At 38.0% G+C, this 25,957-nt stretch overlaps 1 protein-coding gene across 6 annotated transcripts in view; it reads left to right on the plus strand.

Moving 5' to 3' along the window:
- The window catches only part of RABGAP1 (RAB GTPase activating protein 1), a 177,838-nt gene that overhangs the window by 119,273 nt on the left and 32,608 nt on the right, over positions 1-25,957 (plus strand). For all 6 annotated transcript variants that reach the window (XR_013551668.1, XM_060608737.3, XM_060608738.3 and 3 more), the window contains 2 exons: positions 18,075-18,188; positions 23,067-23,141. Coding sequence is in view for 5 of the 6 variants with exons in the window: in XM_060608737.3 (XP_060464720.1) it covers positions 18,075-18,188; positions 23,067-23,141 (189 nt within the window). In the remaining variant the exon portion in view is untranslated. The remainder of the gene's footprint in view (positions 1-18,074; positions 18,189-23,066; positions 23,142-25,957) is intronic.

Genomic DNA, 25,957 nt, shown 5'->3' on the forward strand with positions numbered 1-25,957 from the left:
CAGGAAAAGTTTGACAGTGTAGTTAGCATTTATGCCTTATCTATATATGATTTGGGACAGTTTTGCCAAACATTGAATAATTTTCCTGTGGGAAACTTGAGCCCTAAAAGGAAATGAACATAGCTAAAAGACTGCATATCACATGGGACTTAGACTTATTTTTAGAATGGCACTGTAATGCCATATTTGGATTGAAACAATCTGATAGCAGTGCATTATTTTATTTAAAACTATCTTTTCTGAAGTCATCTAATTTTCTATCACATTGTATGCTATAGAGTTAGTGTTAGAAGTATATAACTGTTTAGCTGACCAGTGCTAAAGCATGTATTAAAATTAGAAGCACTTGTTTGGCAGGCATTGCCAGAGCCCGCGTTCTGAGTCTGCTCTGTATAATAAAGATTCTGTGGCAGTTCATTGTCATAGTACGTAGTTGTCTTTTTGTTGTGTAGGTTTAGAGTAAGTTGTTTTCTTTATTGGAAGGGAAAAAGAGAGTAAAGAAAGATTAGTAGCATTGGGCGTTGGTATAGTTATCTGATTGTGGGAGAGCACTTTCCTAAATGAAACAAAAACAAAGAAACCCAAATGGATTTTGCCTCTGAGAAATGATTTTCTTAAAGATAATTAACAAAGGTATTTCATACTGAGCTCTACTGTGTTTTGGTTAGTGTCATTCATAGGCGAAAAGAAGAGAGAAAAGAACAGAACCCTCTTATTGCATCATTTATATTATGTGTCAGTTTTTCTGCTACCTGATTTATCTCCTTTATAATTTGATTTGGTTAAGATAAGTTATAATGTTGGTAATATACAGTGGATTTCTGAATTGTGTACTGTCTAAAATTGCAGATCCCCCACAGGGCACTAAGTCCCAAACAGGAAAATCTGCCAAATACATATTTTGTCCCTTGGCCTCTCTCCCAAGGTTGGAAATAGGCCAACATCATAAATCTCAAGTCTGATGGGAAAGAGCCACCACTGATGTAAAAGGCCTTATGATTAAGATACATCTTGGAATCCACCTAGCATTTAGGGAAAATGCCATTTGTTTGAATAACTTCTTGAAGGGCCACATGTTGAGGTTTTCTTTACTTGGTTTTTATGTATAAGAGCATTATATATTTCTCTGTCTTCATGTTACTAGGGCTTCAGTTATGTCTCTTTTACACTGAGCAGACTTTATCCAAGGAAGCGCTTTCATATGAGTAAAAAGAAAAAGCATATTGGGGCACCTGGGTGGCTCAGCCAGTTACACGTCTGACTCTTGGTTTCAGCTGAGGTCATGATCTCACAGTTCGTGAGTTTGAGCCCGGCATCGGGCTCTGTGCTGACAGCGCTGAGCCTGCCTGGGATTTTCCCTCTTCCTTTCTCTCTGCCACTCCCCTGCTCAAGCTCTTTCTCTCTCTCTCTCTCTCTCTCTCTCAAAATAAATGAATAAACATTTTAAAAAACATTAAAAAAAAGAAAAAGCATATTTTTTTTTTTTTTTAATTTTTTTTTCAACGTTTTTTATTTATTTTTGGGACAGAGAGAGACAGAGCATGAACGGGGGAGGGGCAGAGAGAGAGGGAGACACAGAATCAGAAACAGGCTCCAGGCTCCGAGCCATCAGCCCAGAGCCTGACGCGGGGCTCGAACTCACAGACCGCGAGATCGTGACCTGGCTGAAGTCGGACGCTTAACCGACTGCGCCACCCAGGCGCCCCGAAAAAGCATATTTTCAAAGTCTGTGTCATGTCGGTTTTAGTTAGATAGAAGACAAAAACTTTGTATCATATGTTAAGAACTGTAAATGCCACTCACTACTGATAAGGGAATTTCTTCCAGTTTTCCAGTATATTTATTTGGGTTAATACTGTGGGGCTAAAAAGCCAAAAGAGTTGGGTTCCAGTCCCAACTTCCCCTTTCTAGCCAAATGATTTAACTTCTTTCCTCATTTGTCAAATAGGGAAAATAATGGAACTCATGTCAGAGTAAGTTACGATAGACAGATCTGTCTATATGATGTGTCTGCATATAAGGCTCTTAAAGCAATGACACCAGATCCATCTTAGCTCTTGTTATTGTTGTTTAATTATTTTTAAGTCTCTAAAAGTGAATTTGGCAAAAGGAAATAAGTGGCTCTGAACCTTACTGAGTGTCTACCATTTGTTGGACACTCTTCTAGGAGTTGTAGATGGCATGTGAGCAAAACAGAAATCTCTGCCCTTGTGAAGCTTCACATTCTAGTGAATCCTTTAAAATCTGTGAACAATCTTCTTAGAAAAGTACACACAAAACATTGCATGCAGTGTCAAAGAATTTATGGTAACCTGGGAGTCTGTTAAATCTCAGAAATCTCTAAGAATATCATGCATACCTTCTTTTTATTTTTCAGAATTCCTGTGTGAGGCATTCCTTAAGAGGGATACTGTATTTGTTTAAGAGACAAGATAATTGTTACTGTTTTCCTTAATCACCTTTTTTGGCTCTAACAAATCGGAAATGCTTAGAAATAACATGATCAATTGAAATAAAATCTCCAGGTTTTGCAGATTTTTGTAGGACCATCTTGGTCTTTTCCAGACACAGGAACCTCTGTTTTCATAGGCATAAAAGTCTTACTCTTTATTTTTTTCACTTAAGCAATTCTGCTGTTTCCAGAACATATGAAATGAAATTACAAATGATGAGAGTTTTGTGTAACGAAGAGAGAATGATTTTACCTCAAGGATGTTTTCAGTCCTCATTTATTCACTTGTAAACACAGCACCCCTTCAACTTCAGTTTTCTTCTTTGGGGTTTTTATCCTAGGGGATTTTAAAAATTAAGTCTTTAAAATCACTCTCACAAGCTATAGCTGACTTTTTAAGAGCAAAGTATAACCAAAAACAACTTTTTTTTTTAAATTTCTGTGTAACATATTATAAAGATAGAACAAGGTATATAATAGATTTGAGTGGGGTTTGGGTGGTTTCCATTTTATTCTGTTTTCTTAAGTGTTGCATGATGACTTTTAACAAATCATTTATAACATTATAGGCTAGTCCTAAGAAGATCTAACTTTTTATTTAGGCAACAAGCTACTTTGGAAATAATAATCTTCCCTATGTTGGTTATTTCTCATGGCAGCCTTCCACTACATTTTCTTTGTTTGGGTACTTTCTTTTTCTTCCTGCCATTCTTAGCTTTCTATTTTTCAACTTGAGTTTACAAAGGGTGTGTATTCAAAGGGTTTCCGCCAGTTCCCAGTACCTTGTTAATCCTGAGAAGTTACCCAGTGGGCCAATTCTCACAGTAAGGTACAAAAATAGTTGTCCAGAAAAATTACAGAATGTGGTACCACTGTGATTTGAGCTAATGGATGACTTTCAAACTTAGATGGAGAGAAAGAAACAGTACATGAGTATTATCATTTCCTTAGATTTTTTTTTCTGTAGAAATTATTTTAGAAGAACCTTAAATATTTAAGAAAGTAACACATCCTCACCATTGCTTTATATTTTGTACACTAAAAGGGCATAAGAGTTGGGGCCAAGAGAGAAATCATCTGTAAATCTGTCACATGAGCAGAGTCTCCTTGTGATTGCTGTTGAGCTTGTTTATACCCACAGTGTTCATTTCACCAGTTTTATTCCACGTATTCAGTTCAGCTTTTTATTGAGTGCCTAATAAGTGCAGATCATTATTAGTATGTGAACTTTGGTAGCTTAACCTTGCTAAGCCTAAGTTTCCATGTTGTATAAGGAGATAATGCCATTTTTTTCTTTTAATAAATTTTATATTTAAGAATGGTTTTAGGGGCACCTGGATGCCTCAGTTAAGGCACCAATTCTTGATTTCAGCTCAGGTCATGATCTCATGGTTTGTGGACACCACAGAGCCTGCTTGGGATTCTCTCTCTCTCTCTCTGCCCCTTCCCCACTTGCATGCATGCACGCACATGCACTCTCTCAAAAAAAGAAAGAATGGTTTTAGATTTACAGAAATATTGTGAAAATAGTACAGGATGTTTCCATATAACCTGCCCTCTTTCCTCTGTCATTAGCATCTTAACATTAGTATGGTATCTTTGTTACAGTTAATCAACCAATATTGATAGGTTAATATTGACCAAAATCTACACTTTATTTAGTTTTCCTTAATTTTTACCTAATGTCCTTTTTCTGTAGCAGATTCTATCCAGGATAGTATATTACATTTAGTCCTCATATCTCCTTAGGCACCTCTTGACTGTAACAGTGTTTCAGACTTGCTTGTTTTTGATGACTTTGATGATCTTAAGGAATACTGGTCAGGTATTTTATAGAATGCCCCTCAACTGGAATTTATCTGTTTCTCTCACAAGGTTATGAGTTTGGGGGAAGAAGAACACATAAGTTAAGTACCATTTCATCACCTCTTACCAAGGGTAGGGACTACCAACATGACTCCCCACTGTTGATGTTGACCTTGGATCATCTGGCTGAGGGCATGTCTGTCAGATTTCTTCACTGTTAAGTCACTTTTTTTCCCCTTTCCATACTGTATTCTTCCAAAGGAAGTCAACTATGCCTAGCCCAAACCAGAAATGGGGTTCCTCTAAGAGGGCAGCATGTCTGCGTAAGTTACTGGGAATTCTTCTGCGTAGGATATTTGTCTCATTTCCCCCATTTATTTATTCAGTCATTTATTTATATAAGTGTAGGTGACTCATGGGTATTTATTTTATACTTTAGATTGTAATCCAGTACCACTTTCATTTATTTTGTTCAAATTGTTCCAGCTTTGGCCATTGGGAACTCTTTTATTTGGCTCTTCTTTCCCTTTGACATACTCCTCTTGTTGTGGATTTGTTTTCTTCATGGTCAGGGTACAGAGAAAGCACTTCCTTACGCTGTGGCACTTCTAGATGTTCTAGGTTCATCTTGTATATTTCCTGCCCCAGTCCTGGAATCAGCTATTTCTCTGAGGGGTCTTGGTTCCTTTTATTTGTAAATGGTGTTAGAAACCAAGATCCTGGCAGTAGATGTGCTCACTGCTACTGGATGTTAACTGCTTCCAGGCCCTCTCATCAACTGACAGAGTAAGGAAATATGCGTACGATAGTGCCTTTTGATCAGTCACCATGTGGGTTCAGCAAAAAATGCATAGGAATTAGTATGGGATAGAGTCAGTAAACTTCATTTGTAGTTCTTTGCAGCTTTAGATGCAGTTGTTAGTCATACATAGACTAGAGGGAGGACAAGTACATAAAAGACTATTCTAAAACAGCAGGGTATTTACTGTAAGGGCACTACTCATTAATGTTGTGTGTACATTGATTGGTATGCTTTTCTGGAGAACAAATTGGCAGTATAATTCACACTCTAAAACATGGGTTAAACTGGATCTTGTGGGGAACAAAGTGACTGTGGAAACTGTTTTTCCTTTAGGAATCGTGGTTTTACTTTACGGCCTTGTAGATAGCAAAAGAAGTAGAACAGCCTGAATATTCCAAAGTCAGAGATTTAGCATAATTATAGCATAGCCACGTGACAGATCATTGTACAGTAAAAAATGGCAGACGTGAAAGGATGATCATAACATTTTGCAGTTAGTAAAAATTAATTTTAAAAACAGTGTAAACTTTTATAACAACAATTACATAAAAAGTTAGGCATATACCTCCACCAAACATTAGTTACAGTTATATCTGAGTTATGAAATTATCTTTCATTTTTCTCATTTCCTCCCATTATAAGACAGCAAAAAATGTTTTATAAAAATAAGAAAACAAAAAGTTAGGTTTTTCCTTTTAAAGTGCAGTAAGGTGTATTGTTAATTTTGGGTTGTGTTTGGGCAACAGTCCCATTTGACAAGAGTATGAAGAGGGGAACTAAAAGAGATTTAGATTTTAGTATGAAGTGTTGATTCTTGGAATTTTTTAGTGAATACATTTTAAAAGAGCCGAAATATTAGGGGTACCTGGGTGGCTCAGTTGGTTAAGCATCTGACTCTTGATTTCTGTTCAGGTCATGGTCTCACAGTTGGTCAGTTTGAGCCCCGTGTCAGGCTCTGCACTGACAGCATGGTGCCTACTTGGGATTCTCGCTTCCTTCTCTCTCTTTCCCAAAATAAATAAACATTTAAAAAGTGCCAAAATTTTAGGGTATAATTTTTTTATTTTTTTAATGTTTATTTTTAAGAGAGAGCTACAGAGTGCGAGAAGGGGAGGGGCAGAGAGAGAGGGAGACAGAATCCAAAGCAGGCTCAAGGCTCCGAGCTGTCCGCACAGAGCCTGACATGGGGCTCGAACTCACCAGCTGTGAGATCATGAACTGACCCGAAGTCAGATGCTTAACCAATTGAGCTACCCAGGTGCTCCTAGAGTACAATTTTTAATTAAACTATTTCCAGCAGTGTGCATTGTATTCCATTATATAATTATACCATATTTTTTTGTCTTTTTCTATTGATGGATATTTGGGGTTATTATGAACATTCTTGGACTTTTTTTTCCTTGGATGTATATTTTTGGTTCTCCTGTGTAATACTGAGGAGGAGAATTGCTGGATCTGGGTAGATGTGTGTTTAACTTTACAAGTAACAGCTGCATAATTCACCAAAGTGGTTGGGTCATTTTACACCTCCTTCGCAACATTTGAGAGTTCCAGTTGTTTCATATCCTTACCAACATTTAGTATTGTCTTTTTATTTTAGCCAGTCTGGAATGTTTCAGTGCATATGTTTATGATTTCTGACCTGTACATATTGTTGGTATTGCTGATTGAAATGTAAGAAACAGGATGTCACTATAATTACAGGATTTCATTTAAACCTTTACTACTCTGGGGATACAGAAGCATACAGACTTTTGGAGAAGGCAGCAAACATTTTTAATGTTGATTATAACATGAAAAAGCGCATATGTTCAAAGGGATATACATTTCAAGTTATTGCAACTCGTTTGTGACAGAATGTCTGTAAAACATGAAATTAATCAACAGTATATTTAATATCATTACAAAATATTTAAAATCACTACAAAAGTCTTCTCTCTGGAGGCGCCTGGGTGGCTCAGCCGGTTAAGTGTCCGACTTCAGCTCAGGTCATGATCTCACAGTCCATGGGTTCGAGTCCCACATCGGGCTCTGTGCTGACAGTTCAGAGCCTGGAGCCTGCTTCCAATTCTGTGTCTCCCTCTCTCTCTGCCCCTATCCTGCTCATGCTCTCTTTCTCTCAAAAATAAAATAAATGTTAAAAAAAAAAGTCTTCTTTCTGTTCATATTGCCCATGAAAAATTACTGTAGTGTATATTTAGAGAAGGCCTTGGCAAACTGTGGCTTGGGAGGCAGATCCAGCATGCTTCTTGTTTTTGTAAATAAAGTGTTATTAGAATGCAGAAATGCGTGCTTATTTACGTATTATCTATGGCTACTTATACTCTACCAAGGGTAAATTTAATACCAGATGACCCAAAAGGCCAAAATTATTTGCTGTCTGGCTGTTAACAAAAAAAGTTTGCAAGATGTTAAGACTGCATAATCATATGATGCTCTAGTTTTCTTCTGGATATTAAAGCTGTTTTTCATAGGATGAAGTGGTGGAAACAAAACCAGTTGATGGGGAAAAAAAACCCCATCTCTGCCATAGCTTTGATAATTTACAGGACACATCTCAACTGATAGTCGTTTTGCCATTCCCTGCTCTTTTAAGGTCTATATCTCGGCATGATTGTCTTACGTACCCTTGTAATATCTTATTCTCTGTAAATATTTATATTTGGTTAACTTTGGGTGTATTTGGTTAAACTTCATCAGTTTAACCATGAGTAGTATTACCCAATATGTATTGCACCAGAAAGTTCCTTGTTTCCGCTACATCTGTGCTTAACTCCTTAGAAGTAAAAGCACTGTGCATTATGTAAACCTTAATGTTATAAGCCCTTGGGTTTGGCTGTTTTGCAGCTCTTTGCTGTGTTCTCTTAGGAAGAAGTCATCTATAATATTACTGTGATTTGTTTTCAGAATCTTTTCAAAGTTAATGATTCTGACAGGAGCTTACTAAATTTGTCATTAGGTTACAATTTCTTTATCATTTTTGTACAGCTTGGCTTCTGGCAAGTCAAATGGATGTATTCCCAATTTTTTCAGCATATTTCCTAAGACTAGATATTTTAAGTAAGTGGTTGACTAGATATTTTAAGTAAGTGGTTATCATTCTTGAAGACTTCAAATACAGCATGTGAATTTTCAGATTTACCTTCTGTAAAGGGCATATTACCCCTTAATTCTCTGATGACTCCCATGGTCAATGGGTGAAGGAAGCCAGATTGATGAGAACTGATCAATTATAGTATATTTTTAGTTTTGTGTTACTTTCCTTTCCTGTGTGCATTTGAATTTCCAAACCATAGCTCTCTGATAACTGTGTCAAGTTACCTTTATCACCAATCTATGACTAAAGTAACTGGCATAGTGTATTTTGAAGTTTTCCGTGTCCCTCTCAATTCTTCATTTAATTAATTTTTTTATGTTTGTTTGTTTATTTATTTTTTGAAGGAGAGAGAGACAGAGCATGAGGGAGGGAGGAGGGGCAGAGAGAGGGGGAGACACAGAATCCAAAGGAGGCTCCAGGCTCTGAGCTGTCAGCACAGAGCCTGATGCGGGCCTCGAACCCGTAAACCATGATATCACCTGAGCCGAAGTCAGAGGCTTAACCGACTGAGCCACCCAGGCACCCCTCTTCATTTAATTTATTTAACCTTCATGCTGTGTTAAGCCACAGTCTGTCATTCTCAGAATGTTTCAGAACTTTCATTGTTGTTTCATAGAATTCCTTGGAGTAAATTCATCTAACATTTTCTTTAAAAGAATTCTCTTTAGAAGTAGAGACATAATTCAAGAATAGAATTAACAAATCCTTTTAGAATAATTTGTAGCTCATTCCAAATATAGGTCAATATCATGTCTGTTCATCATATCTGGAAAGCTTTGTCAATGTGAAATTCATCTTAGTCATTGTTTTAGTGTTTTCAGTCTCCTTTTTTTCTTTCAAGTCCCAAAATCTTCCAGAAACTGCATTAATGCTGCTTTGGTTAATCTTTCTTTAATACTTTGGAATTATAATTCTGATTTTCCAAATCCTTATTGATTAAATTACTTGTCTCAGAGTGTTCCAGAAAGTAGCCCTTCTTATCACTACATATTCTCTTTTGGCACATTTTGGCTGGCTATCTCATTGTGGTCTTAACCTTTTCATTTTCTTACTTGCCATTTATATACTTTCTTTTATGAAGTGCCTGTTCAAATTTTTGTCAGTTTTATTAGGTTGTCTTTTTGCATTCTAGATGTATTTTAGTTTTTTTCACATATATGTACTGCTTGCCGGTTTCTTTTTTAATTGGCATGTGGTATTGTATTCTTTTTAGATTAAGTTTTTATTTGAATTTCAGTGTGGTTAACACACAGTGTATTAGTTTCAAGTGTACAATATAGTAATCCAGCAATTCTTTCCATTACTCAGTGCCCATCATGATAAGTGTTCTCTTAATCTCCATCACCTATTTCACCCATCTGCCCCTCCGACCTCCCCTCTGGTCACCATCAGTTTGTTCTCTGTAGTTAGTCTGTTTCTTGGCTTGTCTCTCTTTGGTTATCCTTTGCTTGTTTATGTTGTTTCTTAAATTCCACATATGAGTAAAATCTTATGGTATTTGTCTTTCTCTGACTTATTTTGCTTAACATTATACTCTAGCTCCATCCATGTTGTTGCAAATGTCAAGATTTCATTCTTTTTTATGGCTGAATAATATTCCTCTGTGTGTGTGTGTGTGTGCGCGCGCGTGCGTGTGTTCACCATATATATATATATATATATATATATATATATACACACGCACGCGCGCGCATACACACACATACACACACACCATACCTTCTTGATCCATTCATCTGTCAATAGACCCTTGGGCTGCTTCCATTATTTGACTATTGTAGATAATGCTGCAGTACACATAGGAGTGCATGTATCCCTTTGAATTAGTGTTCTTGTAATCCGGGGCGTAAATGCCTAGTAGTGTGATTTCTGGATGGTAGGGTAATTCTGTTTTTTTTTTTTTTTTTAATGTTTATTTATTTATTTTGAGAGAGAGAGAAAGGGAAAGAGAGAATCCCAAGCAGGCTTCACACCCAGCACAGAGCCCAACACGGGGCTTGATCCTACAACCATGAGATCATGACCTGAGCTGAAATCAAGAGTCAGATACTTAACCGACTGAGCCATCCAGGTACCCTGAGTAGTTCTATTTTTAACTGTTGTTTTCCACAGTGCCTGCACCAGTTTGCATTCCCACCAATAGTACACAAGGGTTCCTTTTTCTCCACATCCTCACCAACAGTTGTTTCTTGTATTTAAAAAAAAAAAAAATTATTTTTTATTATGCCTATATGCCAGGCAAGGTCTTGGTGCTTTGCATGAATTCATACTGAAAGTAGCTACTATTTTATCTCCCATCTTTTTTTTTTTTTTTTTTTAATGTTTATTTATTTTGAGAGACAGCATGAGCAGGAGAGAGGCAGCGAGAGAAGGAGACACAAAACTGAAGCAAGCTCCAGGCTCCAAGCTGTCAGCACAGGGCCCAATGTGGGGCTCACACCCATGAACAATGAGATCATGACCTGAGCCAAAGTCAGACACTTAACCAACTGAGCCACCCAGGCGTTCTTTTTTTAAATTTTAGCCATTCTGACAAGTATGTGGTCATATCTCATTGTAGTTTTGGGTTTTTTTTTTTTAAATGTATTTATTTAAGTAATCTCTATATCCAACGTGGGGCTCGATCTCATGACCCCCAAGATCAAGAGTCACATGCTTTTCTGACTAAGCCATCCAGGCACCACTCTCATTGTAGTTTTGATTTGCATTTCCCTGATGATGAGCATCTTTTCACATGTCTGTTAGCCATCTGTATGTCTTCTTTGGAGAAACGTCTGTTCATGTCTCCTGCCCATTTTTTTAAAACTTTTTTAAAATGTTGATTCATTTTTGAGAGAGGGAGGGGTAGAGAGAGAGACACACACACAGAACCCGAAGCAGGCTCCAGGCTCTGAGCTGTCACACAGAGCCCGACGTGGGTCTCAAACTCATGAACCGTGAGATTATGACCTGAACTGAAATCAGATGCTTAACTGACTGAGCCACTCAGGGGCCCTGAGCTGTCACACAGAGCCCGACGTGGGTCTCGAACTCATGAACCGTGAGATCATGACCTGAGCTGAAGTCAGATGCTTAACCGACTGGGCCACTCAGGGGCCCCTGCCCATTTTTTTTTTTAATGTTTGTTTATTTTTGAGAGAGAAAGGCAGAGAGAGAGAGAGAGAGAGAGAGAGAGAGAGAGAGCAAGCGGGGGAAGGGCAGAGAGAGAAGGACAGAGGATCTGAAGTGGGCCCTGTGCTGACCAGCAGCAAGCCCAGTGTGGGGCTTAGACTCACCGTAAGATTGTGACCTGTACTAAAGCCAGATGCTCAACTCACTGAGCCACCCAGGTGTCTCCTGCCCATTTTTAATTTTTTATTCATTTTTTTGAGTGTTGAGTCATATCAGTTCTTTTATTTATGTATGTATTTATTTAAATCCAAATTAACATATAGTGTCATAATTCAGGAGAATTTAGTGATTCATCACTTCCATATAATACCCAGTGCTTTTCCCAACAAGTGCCCTTCTTTTTTTATTTTTTTTAATGTTTATTTATTTTTGAGAGAGACAGAGACAGAATGCTAGTGGGTTAGGGGGAGAGAGAGGGAGACACAGAATCTGAAGCAGGCTCCAGGCTCCAAGCTGTCAGCACAGAGACCGATGCAGGGCTCGAACTCACAAGCTGTGAGATTGTGACCTGAGCTGAAGTCGGACGCTCAACCGACTGAGCTACCCAGGTGCCCCAACAAGTGCCCTTCTTAATGTCTGTCACCAATGTAGCCCATCCCCCCACCCAATACCCCTCCAGCAACCCTCAGTTTGTTCTCTGTATTTAAGAGTCTCTTACGGTTTACCTCCCTCTCTGTATTTATCTGTTTTGTTTCTTAAATTCCAAAATCATATGATATTTGTCTTTCTCTGACGTATCAGTACTTTATATATTTGGATATTAACCCTTTATCGGATATGTTATTTACAAATATCTTCTCCCATTCAGTAGGTTGTCTTTTGTTTTGTTGATTGTTTCCTTCACTGTGCAAAAGGTTTTTATTTTGGTGTAGTCCCAATAGTTTATTTTTGCTTTTATTTCCCTTGCCTTGGGAGACATACCTAGAAAAATGTTGCTATGGCCAATATCAGAGAAATTACTGCCTGTGCTTTCTTCTAGGATTTTTATCGTTTCAGGTCTCATATTTAGGTCCTTGATCTATTTTGAGTTTATTTTTGTATATGGTATAAGAAAGTGGTCTAGATTCATTCTTTTGCATATTGCTCTCCAGTTTTCCCAATACCATTTTTTGAAGAGGAGACAGTCTTTTTCCCATTGTATGTACATTCCTCCTTTGTCAAGGATTAATTGACCATATAGTTATGGGTTTATTTCTGGATTTTCATTTTGTTCCATTGATCTATGTGTCTGTTGGTGTGCCAGTGCCATACTGTCTCAATGATTATAGCTTTGTGGTATAATTTGACGTCTAGAAATGCGATACCTCTAGTTTTGTTTTCTTTTTCAAGATTGCCTTGGCTATTTGGGGTCTTTTGTGGTTTCATACAAGTTTTAGGATTATTTGTTCTAGTTCTGTTGAAAGTGCTGTTGGTATTTTGATAGGAATTGCATTAAGCCTGCAGATTGATTTGGGCAGTATAGACATTTTTACAATTTGTTCTTCCAGTCCATGAGCATGGGATGTCTTTCATTTCTTTTTTAAGTTTATTTATTCATCTTGAGAAAGAGCGTGCATGCAAGCTGGGAGAGGCAGAGAGAGAGGGAGGGAGAGAATCCCAAGCAGGGGCTTGGGACGCAGGGCTCAGTCCCACAAACCACGAGATCATGACCTGAGCCAAAACCAAGAGTCAGATGCTCAACTGACTAAGCCACCCTGGCACTCTGTTTCTTTGTGTCATCTTCAGTTTCTTTCATCACTGTTTTATAGGTATTTTATTATTTTTGGTGCAATGTTAATGGGACTGTTTTCTTAATTTCTCTTTCTGCTGCTTCATTATTAGTGTGTAGAAGTGCAACAAATCTCTGTACATTGATTTTTGTGTCCTGAAACTTTATTGAATTCACTTATCAGTTCTAGTAGTTTTTTGCTGGAATCTTTGGGATTTTTCTATATATAAAATCATGTCATCTGCAAATAGTAAAAGTGTTAATTCTTCCTTGCCAGTTTGGATGTTAATGGCATATTTTATAAGAAAATTTTAATTAAATCCAGTTTATTGCGTTTTTTTTCTCTTGATGATGCTAGAGGTAAGGTAAGTTTCTGTCATGCTGCAGTTTTAGAACTGAGACTGAGACTGTTTATAGTCAGTCCTTTGTTGCTTATTTGAGCTATTCATGAGATAGAGACTTACTAACGGTAAAGATTTCTTAATTCCCTATATGCCTATGGTTCTCTCTGCATTGCTGTTTCACATTGTGTGAGTTTGGTAAAATTAAAACTGAGTTCAAGAGATTTCATATATCCTAGGCTGAAAAAAAAAAATCCTTAATCCACAATAATATAGCTTATATTTCTGATATAGACCCCCTTTCCTTCTCATTTCTCTTAATAATTGTAGGATGATTCAACTTATTTTGCATTTTGGACTAAAAGATTCAAAGTCTTCACTCTGTTTTACTTTCCATGACTGGTATTTTCTGTTGCCTGCCTTTTACACAAGGAAGTTACAAATGAACCAATCATTTCGGCATTCTTGGTTTTTTTCAGATGTTTAGTTGGAATGTCTTTGAAATTATCCAGTTAGTAAGGTTCTTTCCTGACTTAGTTTGTTCCTCATTCACATGGATCTTGAATTAAACACTAAGCATTAGAGATCCTGGTTTAGGTAGGGCTGTAGACCACATGAGTGTTGCCATTGCTCAGTCCTAAAGGAGAGTTTGGACTCAGGGCTCCTGGGTGGCTGAGTCTGTGAAGCGTCCGACTTCGGCTCCGGTCATGGTCTCGTGGTTTGTGAGTTCAAGCCCCACGTCAGGCTCTGTGCTGAGGAGCCTGACGCCTGCTTCAGATTCTGTGTCTCTCTGCTCCTCCCCTGCTTGTGCACTCTCTCGCTCTCTCAAAAATATTTTTAAAAAATTTTTTAAAAAGAAGAGTGTGGAAATTATTAGGTATATTTATCAAGCTTTGACTGACTGTATGCTCTGCATTATGCTAATCTCTGTGGAAAATCTAAAACCAAATCACAATCTCTATACCTATGTGAATAGTTTTATAGGGGGGATAAGGTACACAAAAATAAAAATATATATTTTAGGTGCCGTGTGTGTGTGTGTGTGTGTGTGTGTGTGTGTGTGTGTGTGTATTTCACATATCACTGGTGAGTGTACATGTGTGGGTTCAGAGGAGAGCCCCAGCACTCAGCAGTGCTGGATGGAGATTGCTTCCTTTCACTTTTATCAAGTCTTTTCTATGTACATGTCAGACACTGATAGAAGTTGTTCATCTAAGAAACTGAGCCAACCTTCAAACTCGGCTATGTGTGCCTCTAAGCTATACCCCTGTTTTAAGATCTTTAGGTTAATATGGATTTACATCATTTTTATCATTTAGCTGTATATTTACCTAAAGTAGGATTCTTCTTAATCTGAAGAGTTTGAATCATCTTGGGTCTCTTTCATTTGTGTGGGTGTCCTTTTTTATTTTTCCATTTAAAATCAACCTTGTAATTTATACACAGTAAAATACACAAATTTTAAGTGAATGATTAAATACATTTTAACTACCACCATAGATGTAATGGGTAATATTTCCGTATTCAAACTTCCAAAAGTTCTTTCATGTCTCTTAATAATCAGTTTTCTCGGGGCGCCTGGGTGGCGCAGTCGGTTAAGCGTCCGACTTCAGCCAGGTCACGATCTCACGGTCCGTGAGTTCGAGCCCTGCGTCGGGCTCTGGGCTGATGGCTCGGAGCCTGGAGCCTGTTTCCGATTCTGTGTCTCCCTCTCTCTCTGCCCCTCCCCCGTTCATGCTCTGTCTCTCTCTGTCCCAAAAATAAATAAACGTTGACAATTCTTTAAAAAAAAAAAAAAATAATCAGTTTTCTCCTTTTAACTCTAGCCTCTTCAAAACACTGATCTACTTTCTATAATGTACAATTTTACCTTTTTTTAGAATTTCATACACTTGGAATTAATGGAAAATAATCTTTTGTGTCTGGCTCCTCTCAGTTACAAAATGCTTTTGAAGATCCATTCATGTTGCACGTATGGGTTTTTTTTTGTTTTCCTGAGTAGTATTCCACTATCTGGATTGTACCACAAATTATTTATCCATTTACCCATTGGAGCACATGTGTGTTGTTTCCAGTTTGGGCTAATATGGATAAAGTTGCCATGAACATTCAAGGTCAAGTCTTTGCATGTATTCATATTTTCATCTCTCTTGGAGAAATACCTAGGAGTAGAATCACTGAATTAAATGGGAAGTATATGTTTAACTTTATATGACCCTCCAGACTGTTTCTAAAATATTTGTACCATTTTGCATTCCCACCAGCAAATTTTGGGAGTTCCGGTTATTTCACACCCTCTGCCAGTACTTGGTATCTTGGTTCTTTTTAATTTTAGCATTTAGTAGGTATGTAGTAGGATCTCTTTGTAGTTTCAGTCTATATTGTTCTAATGATGTGTGATGCTGAAGTTTTGTCATGTGCTTATTCACCATCTGTATGCCTTCTTTTGTGAAGTATCTCTTCAATCTTATACCACCATACCCCGTTTTTATTTATTTTTTTTTTTACGTTTATTTATTTTGAGAGAAGATAGAACACACGAGCAAGGGAGGGGCAAAGAGAGAGACGGGGAGAGAGAGAATCCCAGGCAGGCTTCGCACTGATAGTACAGAGCCCGATATAGGGTTCAAGCTCACAAAGAACCGTGAGATCAAGAGCTGGATGGTTAACCTCAACTGAGCCACCCAGGTGCCCACCATTCCCCCTTTTTAAAGCCAGTTGTTTTTGCCTCTTTATCTTTTTTCAAAGTTTTATATTCTGGATACAACACCATTATCAGATTTTATAGGCATTTTGTCCTGGTCAGGTTTACATTTTCAGGTTCTTAACAGTGGCCTTTTTTTTTTTTTTTTTAATTTTTTTTTTTTAACGTTTTATTTATTTTTGAGACAGAGAGAGACAGAGCATGAACAGGGGAGGGGCAGAGAGAGAGGGAGACACAGAATCTGAAGCGGGCTCCAGGGTCTGAGCTGTCAGCACAGAGCCCGACGCGGGGCTCGAACTCACAGACTGCGAGATCGTGACCTGAGCCGAAGTTGGCCGCTTAACCGACTGAGCCACCCAGGCGACCCAACAGTGGCCTTTTTTGAATAGTACAGCTTTAAAGTTTTGATGAAGTCCAGTTTATCACTTTTTATTTCATGATTCATGACTCTAGATAGCTCTGCAGATCTCTTTCTTTTCAGCTTTTCCTATCCAGTAGACTGATCTACAAACTCTAGCTGCTTTGCCCTCTCCATATTCTTTTTATTCAACTCAGGGAGACACTCCCCACCCAGCTCTGTTTCAGGTTGCTCTCTGTGTGCTGCAGCCTGGAAGCTGCCACTAGACAATAACTACTGTAGTCTCAGGTCTCACCTTGGGTTTTGTCCTTTTGTCAGGGAGCAGCATGGTTCTGAGTTGCCTTAACTGCTAATAACATATTAAAAACTAGTAGTATACCAGGTAAAGGTCTTTAGAAAAGCAGTTTGGCAATGTCTTTGAAAGTTTAAATAGTTTACTTGTTAAAAAAAGAGCATAGGCTTTAAAGTTAGTCGATGGAGTTTGGGGGCATAAGAATGATAGTGTACAAACTTGTACTGAGTAGTAAATAAACCATTGAGACCTGATGAACAATATAATGAATATATTATGTAATGTAATAAATATGGATACAATGACAATCATATTAGAGTATATAAATGTATCAGAGTAACACACTGTACACCTTAAATTTATACAGTGTTACATGTCAAACTTGTTCAATAAAATTTTTAAATGTGAAGTTCAAATCCCACAACTGTAAAATACTTATGGCCCTAGGAACATGATTACCTAAAAGACTGGAGAAATTACTGGACAAGAGAAGAATATCACTTTGATTTTTCATCTTGAAACAGGAGTATCAGGCTGTTGGATGGTATGCTGAATATGATGTAGTCTCACCAAGGAGAAGCAAGTCTATTGTCTTATGAAAACAATGCATTGTTAAAATAGAAGGTCATGTTTCTTAGCTGTAGTTCTTTAGCATGTGAGCAAATAAAATTTAACAAGGGGTATTTATTAGAAATACCTGGATACTTGCTATGTGGTATGAAAGTTTGCTGATATTATTGACATATATTTAGTTTTCTCCACTGGCAAAAGAAAGGATATTTTCCCATAGCCTACTTGAATCCCTTGACATTTGCTGGTCTAGTTTCCTATTGAGTAGACTCTTGGGTGCATTTTTATGCCATTTGCCCTTAGGATAAACCCCAATTAAGGGACTTCTCTTTTCCTTTTGAGAACCTGGCACATGGGCTTCATGCCAAAGGATCATTTAAAGCAGCAGTTTTTGTACCCAGTTTTTCTAGTGGGAGCATTTTACCTCCTTTTGAGATTAGCTTGAATATTTTCCTATAGGAAGTCCATTTTGATTACATTTTCTCTCTTACAATAGAAAGGTCAGCAGCTGTACTTCCTTGCAACAGAAATGGAGTATACTTGAGGTATATACAGTAAGCAGGTTGCTTTTCTTCCATATTGTTTTTCTTAATATTTGATTTTGCTTTCGCTTGAACAGTTGGTGCCTGAAGATGTAGTAACTCTGGGCATGCATATGTGTATGTATGTCCCTGCAGTATTTTAAAGCATGTAAATGAGAAGACCTTGTTATATAAACTCACACAAGTACGTACATGATTGATTACTAAACCTCTTTCCTAATGTTTCCACAGGAGTCTCCCCAGGACAGTGCCATCACCCGGGATATTAACCGGACATTCCCAGCCCATGACTATTTTAAGGACACAGGAGGAGATGGACAAGATTCCTTATATAAAATATGCAAGGTATCTCACATCCAGAAAAAAACCTCGGTTTTGAATGGTCATTCTGGTTCTTTGAAATTACACAAAAGATAACTACAAAGTGTAATTTGCATTTGGTATTTAAGAAGGCAAAAAAGAAGAGAGTAGACTTTCTGAAATTGTGTTGTTACTTTTTAATTTTACGCTCATAATGAACAGGAAGTCAATTAGAAACACAATGGTTAGGTTTCTTTTACCCTTTCAATCAGGACTTTCAGATGACAGTCCCCTGGCTCCACATTTAAATTTTTGGCAGTGGGTTTTATGTTAAGAGATTCTGCGTCCTGTAACACTGCAAACTCCTTTTTGGTATTCACATTATAAATTACGAACTTGGCACCTAGGACCTATCCAACAGTGGGAAGTGCTGATGCCTATCGAGGTGGACTTTTAGCACTGCAGCATAATAAATGGTGGGAAATACTGATGTCTGTCAAAAAGTCTGTACCGGAAAGCTGTAAAGGAAGTGTTCAATTTCAGCAATCCATTTTCCAGAATATTTTGGTACTTCAGAGCCATAAGGCTAAAAGAGGACCTAGGACCAGAGTTCTTCAACCTTCCTCTGCCCTTAGAACTAGTCTTTAGTCTCCACCCACGTCCCCTCCCCCCCCCCCCCCAAATTAATTAAATACCTAGTTAGCATCTACCATGTAGGAAATACAGATGGGGCATGAGACATATCCTTAAGGAACTTACTATATATTACTGATTGAGAAAGTACAGCTAACAAGTTTTAGGACAGGCTAACAATAAAAGACAGGTTTTCCAGTGATAAACTAGATGCTTCAAACTATAAGGGGAGTTAGATTTAGAGAAATGTTTTTTGGGTTTAATTTTAATTTCCCCAAAGTTGTCCTTTCTTTTGTAATATTCTTCTCTGATCATTCTTTTTTAGCCCCTTCTCAGTTGTGCTTCCCCGTAAGCAGCCATCCAGCTATGCCTCATCTTACTGCAAAATTTCCCATAAAGAAACCCTGTGCCCACTGCCTCTGATCCCCAACCTCCTTATCTCACTGCACTCTAGTTTCCGTCTCATAGTGTTCTTCCTTGCAATTCTCTTTGCTCTTGACCTCTCTCGCCCTCTTGGTTTTGCTCTCCCTTCTCTCACAACATTGCTAACTCCCTTTTGATTTCTTTTCTCTCTCTACCTGCCCCTAAAACAGAGGCCTTCCCCTAGGTGCTCAGTCAGTAGTTCCTGTAGCTCTACCCTGTCTCCCTGGGTGACTCTTTCCACCCCCAGAGCTTCAGCTATCACCACTGCACAGATGTTCCCAAATCCACATTCTCTCAAGGCCTGAACTTCTAGCTGCCAGTTGTTCTTCATGTAAAAGTCTGTTAAGTACATCAAACAAAAATGTCTAAAAATAGAGTTCATTTAAAAACATGTTTTATTATAAGAATTTTCAGATATAAAAGTTGAATACAAATATAAAATTTGTATACATCCTCCACCAGATTTAATGTTTATGAACATATTGCCACAGTTGCTTCATCTATCCCTTTTTTTCCTGAAGTACTTCAAAGCAAATATCAGATATCATGATCCTAAATTCTTCACTATGCATCTCAAAATATAAGATCATTATTCATCTGTAGCTTCCATCATTATTGATCAATACCATCCAGTATCTGCCATATTCAGATTTCCCTAAATGTCCTCATACATTTGGTTAGAATCAGAATCCAGCGATATCCATATGTTTAGTTGTTACGGCTCTTTTAATTAGAAACCATCTTCCTTTTTCCCTCCATGCCATTATCATGCTGAAGATACAGTCATTTCTCTGTTAGTTTTCAGATCTTTCCTTTGGCCACATTGAGTTTGATAAGATTGATGTCTGGGGCTCCTGGGTAGCTCAGTTGGTTAAGCATCCAACTTCAGCTCAGGTCATGATTTCATGGTTTGTGAGTTCGAGCCCCAAGTCAAGCTCTGTGCTGACAGCTCCAAGTCTGGAGCCTGCTTCAGATTGTGTGTGTCTCTCTCTGTCTGCCCCTCCCCCACTCCTGCTCTGTCTCTCAAAAATGATAGGATTGATGTCTCTTATAGCTATACTTCCCTTTCTGAACATTTATTTATTTTGAGAGAGAGAAAAAAATGCACACATGCAAATGGGGGAGGGGCAGAGAGAGAGGAAGAGAGACTCTCAAGCTGGCTCCGTTCTATCAGCACAGAGCCTGATACTGAACTCGATCCCACCTACTGTGAGATCATAACCTGAGCTGAAGTCAAGAGTTGGTTGCTTAACCGACTGAGCCACCCAGGCACCACTTTACTTCCCTTTCTAATCACTGCCTGGTACGGGGCAGGCCTCTGTCATATGTTGCCAGCACTTTTACAAAAGCTGCCTTGCATTAGTCTCCCTACCTTTGAGTTATAGCGAACTTACTTTTTTCTCCATGTTGACCCCAGGATTGGATGATTTCAGGGCTTCCAGGAAAGCCTTTATTGCTTCCTCATAACCCACAGAACACTATCAAAATTTCATAGTTCATTTCCTGGTCCCAGATTCCTTAGCTTAGCATTAAAGACATTTTATAATCTATCCTGGCTTAATTCATAAATACTTTATGCTTCAGCTACATTGAACTTCTTGTTGTACTCTGAGTTGATTTATGTGTCCAAATGTCCCACCTGAACCATGAAGTTCTCAAGGGCAGAAATCACTTTATATATGTTAGCATCTGTAGCAGTTGGCACAGTGGTTGACATATAGTAGGTACTCATTAAATGTTGATGAATTAATGAAGTGCCTTTTCTTCCCCATATTTCATTACAGCTCTCATGAATTTTATATTCCAAACATTTCCCAAAGGTGTCGTGTACTTTCACATCTGTATATATTCCTTCAAGCTTTTCTGTGAACCTGAAAAATCTGCTCCCCTCCATTCTCTACCTTTAGTACATTTCATTCTGGTGCATAAGTAATTAAACCATGTGCTGAGCAATTTACCTGAGAGAGCTGAGAATACATCAAGTCTATGATACAAATACTATGATTAGTCTCATTTCTTACAAGTAAGAAGTATAAGTAATGAACCAAAGGTCCAGACCGAGACATTAGCAGTTGTGGGATTTCAACCCAGCTCTGACAAACTCAGAAGCTTCTGTTCTTTCTTGACCAATCAACTGTTAATTAACTTCACAGACATTGTCAGACTGCTTTCTACAGAGCTGTATTGGCATATATTACCACTAGCTTGTAACACAGTCTTATAAAAATTATTATTAATACTTATTAGTGTTTACTAATTGGACAGGTGAAAAGTGATGCCTTATTATATAAGCAGATTGTTTCTCAAGCCCTCTGCATATCTTGTCTTTGTCAAAGTATATGTGTTTTCTGCTCTGTAGCCCTCTCATTGGATAAGCTTTGATGACATGGGGAATTTAATGAGATTATATTAAATTCTACTTGAATTTATGAAAGCATAATTACCATTATATATATATATATATATATATATATATATATATATATATATATATGTATATAACATATATATGTATAAAATGTATTTCTAAAGCTATAGTTTTACCAAAAGCTAATGGTAAAACACATGTGTATATTAACTTAATTGTCATCTAATAAGCATTCACATCATATTTTGCTAACTGATCTTTTTTCTGAACATGCTCATTCTGAATTGCTTTCTTGGGATGCACAGACAGTGTGTCACAAAAAAAAAAGTGAAGAATAAAGGGAATTTCATCCGAAATAAACTTGTCAAATAGGGAATAGCATTTTCAATCTGTAGGAATTTCCCTTTCCACCACAGCCTACATGAGAACTGTAAATATTAATCATAAAAACAAGACTGAAAAACAAAGAACCAAAAAGAATAAACCACAAGGAATGTTAGATGTCAATATTCTGTTAAAGATAGTGTTCAGAAGAGATGGGTAATAATCATCTGCCGCCAAGAAAAATACAAGAATTCCAAAGGAACCCACAAATGGTTTCAGAGTAGTCCCTCTTATCAGAAAAGTTATTACTGGCATTGCGGAAAGGATTGTATTTTGGTGTCTTTGCCAAAAGATTTTTTCCCAGAAAGAAAAATGAGTAAAGTTAACATTATTTAGAGAGAGCCTGCTGTATGACTGGCTGGGTTGAAGGTGTGAGGTGCTGGCTAGGTTGGATAGGACGTCACCCCCAGCCCCTGAGAAGCTCACAGTCCAGTAGAGAAGATGGACATTTAAAATGCTGTGTCGGGGGCACTTGGGTGGGTGGCTTAGTCAGTTAAGTGTCCTTTGGTTTTGGCTCGGGTCATGATCTCTCTTGGTAAGATCAAGCCCCACGTCGGGCCCCACCCAGAGCATGGAGCCTGCTTGGGATTCTCTGTCTCCCTCTCCCTCTGCCCGGCTCTTGTTCACGTGTCCACGCAAGTGCATGCTCTTTCTCTCTCACAAAAAAGATAAATAAAACAAAGCAAAATAAAATCCAGTATGATAAGTGCATAATAACTATACTTGTGTAGCAAGTACCATAGAAGTACAGAGAAGAGAGGGAATCCCCAGAGAATGGAGTGCTTGGAGCCTGAAGGAAGAGCATATTTTTTAGACAGAAGACGAGACAGCATGAGCAAAGACAACGAGTTACAACAACCTTTTTTCAGTGCTGAAGTGATTTTTGCTTAACTTTACCCACTCCTGGCCTACAGGAAGTGGCATGGTGACAGTTCTGTTTATTGTAAAGAAAAAATTGCAATTGGAGAGAAATATTTGCATCATTCATTGACCATCAAAATGCCATAGTGGAATGTGGGAATCTTCTAGGTTCCTATGTTCAGAGTCCTGTAGGGCAAGTATGGCCCATGAGTGACTACATTCATTTACACCTCCTGTGTTTTTTCTTTTTCCAGGCATATTCTGTGTATGATGAAGAGATTGGCTATTGCCAGGGCCAGTCATTTCTCGCTGCTGTTCTGCTTCTCCATGTGAGTATTAGGTTTCTGTTACGATTTACACATGAGCTGCCTCAGCTTATACTAGCCTTAGACTCGAGCATGGTTTTACATTGGTTTTGGCCAGACCCTGGTACGTGAGTTTTGACTCCTGTATCTGGAAACCTTTACCTTAAATTAATGTAACATTGTCATGGAAGAGAAACATGGTAAGAATAAATGACAGTGTTGAAAACTAGTACAGGGTAGATTTCATTTTTATTGCTAGAATGATTGGATAGTCTCGGTTGAACTCTTAGGGACATTTTATATTCTGTAAGGTAGACTGTTCTTTAGTATTTATTTGGGGGCTCTTTGTATTAGAGGTGGAAAGCAGAGAAGTTGGCTATTTTTAGTGCCATTTTATTCATTTATTTATTCAGCAAAGACCTTTACCCTCCACCTTACTGATATTCTTTCAAATCCACAGCAAAATTGAAAAAAAAAGGTTAGGGTGCAATACCCATAAACTTTTGTTCTATTTTACCAATTAATATGTTATCACACATCTTTCTCCATCTCTCTATGTCTCTTTTCCTCTTTTTTTTTTTTGCACGCATTTTATTTTTTACCAAAAACATTTTTTGAAGTTATTTTTGGAAAATCAGTAACAAACATCACCATACTTCACTCCTAAATACTTGAACATGAATCTCCTAAGGACATAATCATAATACTGTAGTCACATCCAGAAATTCCACATTGATTCAGTAATGTCTTACACACAATCCACATTTGATTTTCCCCAATTGTTTACTTAGTGAAGTCCTTTATAATTTTTTTTTTTTCTAACCAAGATCAGTGACAATTCAAGCAATGCTTTTGGTTGTCCTATCTCTTTATTTTTTTTAATCTAAACTATCCTCCCCTTGCCTTTCTTGTGCTTTATGCCCTTGACAGTTTTGAAAAATTCAAGCAAGTTGTCTTGTAAAATACTCCACATTCTTGATTTGTCTGATCATTTCCTCTTGTTTAAAATTAAAATGCTTGGCAAAAATACCACACAGGTGATGTTAGTAGAGAGTTCATGGGTACTTCCATCTTTAGCACGGTAGATGCTAGAGATCAGGAGTGACTAAGGTAGACATGGTCCCAATCTTTGTGGATACAGAGCTAGTGAAGCTGACTGGTTATAATTAGAAAGTCACACAAGTACATCATTATTTCAATGGCGCTATAAAGGTATAGTAAAAAGTTTGATGCAAGAGTATAACAAATGAGCCTTAATTTATATTATAGACTTCTCTGGAGGTAACCTTTAAGGTGAACACTGAGAAATGAGAAGCGGTATCTATCATTCTCTGTTGTACTTGTTTGTATTGTTTAACTTTTTAAAGCTAACATTGCTAGGAAAATAAGAAAACTATTTTAAAAGCAAGAAAGTGGAGAGTCGAGCACTCCCAGTGAAAGGAATAGTACACTATGCAGAAGCACTGAGATGGGGAAAACTTGGCATATGGAAGGAACGAAAGAAGGGCAGTGTGACTGGACCATCATGGGTGTGATGAGGAATGGGGAGGAAACTGGACAGGTCAACAAGACCAGCTTAAGGAGGGCAGTGGAGGCCAGCTCAGGGAGTTTGGATTTTGTTTCTCTAAGTAAGGGGAAGCTTTTGAAGAGTTTGAAGCCATTTTGTATATAGGTTGTAATATGAGTAAAACCAAAAACCACTTTGTATCTTCTTACTGTGAGAACCTAGCTTATTGGTATTAGTAAGCATGTAAAAATATCATAAAGCTGTGACATCAATAAAGAGGTCAGGTTTTTTTTCCACAGCTCTATCGAGGTACAATTGACAAAAATTGTGTGTGTGTGTGTGTACATACAGAAGGTGTGTAATTTGATGAGTTGATAGGCTCTACATTGCAAAACGAGTACCACAGACAAGCTAATTAATGTCCATCAAAAGGACAAGGTTTAAATTTTTTTTTTAATGTTCGTTTATTTTTTTGAGAGAGACAGAGACAGAGACAGAGAGACAGACTGCGAGCAGGGGAGGGGCAAAGAGAGGGAGACACACAATCCGAAGCAGGCTCCAGGCTCCGAGGTGTGAGGACAGAGCCCCAACGCAGGGCTCAAACCCACAAACTGTGAGATCATGACCTGAGCCGAAGTCGGACACTTAACCTCAGGTGTGCCAAAAGGACAAGTTTTAAAATTTTGTTTGTTGGTTGTTTTTTTTTTTTTTTAAGTTTATGTATTTTGAGAGAGAGTGAGAGCTGGGGAGGGGCAGAGAGAGAGGGAGAAAGAGAATCCCAAGCAGGTTCCACACTGTCAGCACAGAGCCTGACTCAGGCCTCAAACTCACGAACTGCAAGATCATGACCTGAGCTTAAACCAAGAGTTGGACACTTACTCGACTGAGCCACCTGGACACACCTGTTCTGTTGTTTTAATAAGACTTGATATCTCAAAGTCTCTCAGGCCTGTATGGTTTGTCTCTGTTCTCAACTTCGGTCCAAGAACATTTGCCCCCATTTAGGTATCACAGTCTCTTTAAAATGGGTTTCCCAGACAAATCGCCAGTGTCTTGGTTTGAACTCTGTACTGCTTGCCATTGTGTTAAGATAAATGCTTGTTTCAGAGGAAAAGCAGATGTGCTGTCTGACATCAGAAATGCCACTCTGGGGCAGACCAAGTGTCCCTCAGCATGGGGACAAAATTGTGAAATTGCCTTCCACGATAGAGACCTCTGAGATCTGCTCCTTTGCCCCAAATGCCCTTACCTTTTCCAATAATAAATTGCTATGCTTTTATCATTTATTACTGAATCCAATTTGTTCTGTAGTTCTGCTTTAGTCTCTGATTTC

This window comes from Panthera onca, chromosome D4 (genome assembly GCF_046562875.1).
Source record: "Panthera onca isolate mPanOnc1 chromosome D4, mPanOnc1 haplotype 2, whole genome shotgun sequence".
NCBI lineage: Eukaryota > Metazoa > Chordata > Mammalia > Carnivora > Felidae > Panthera > Panthera onca.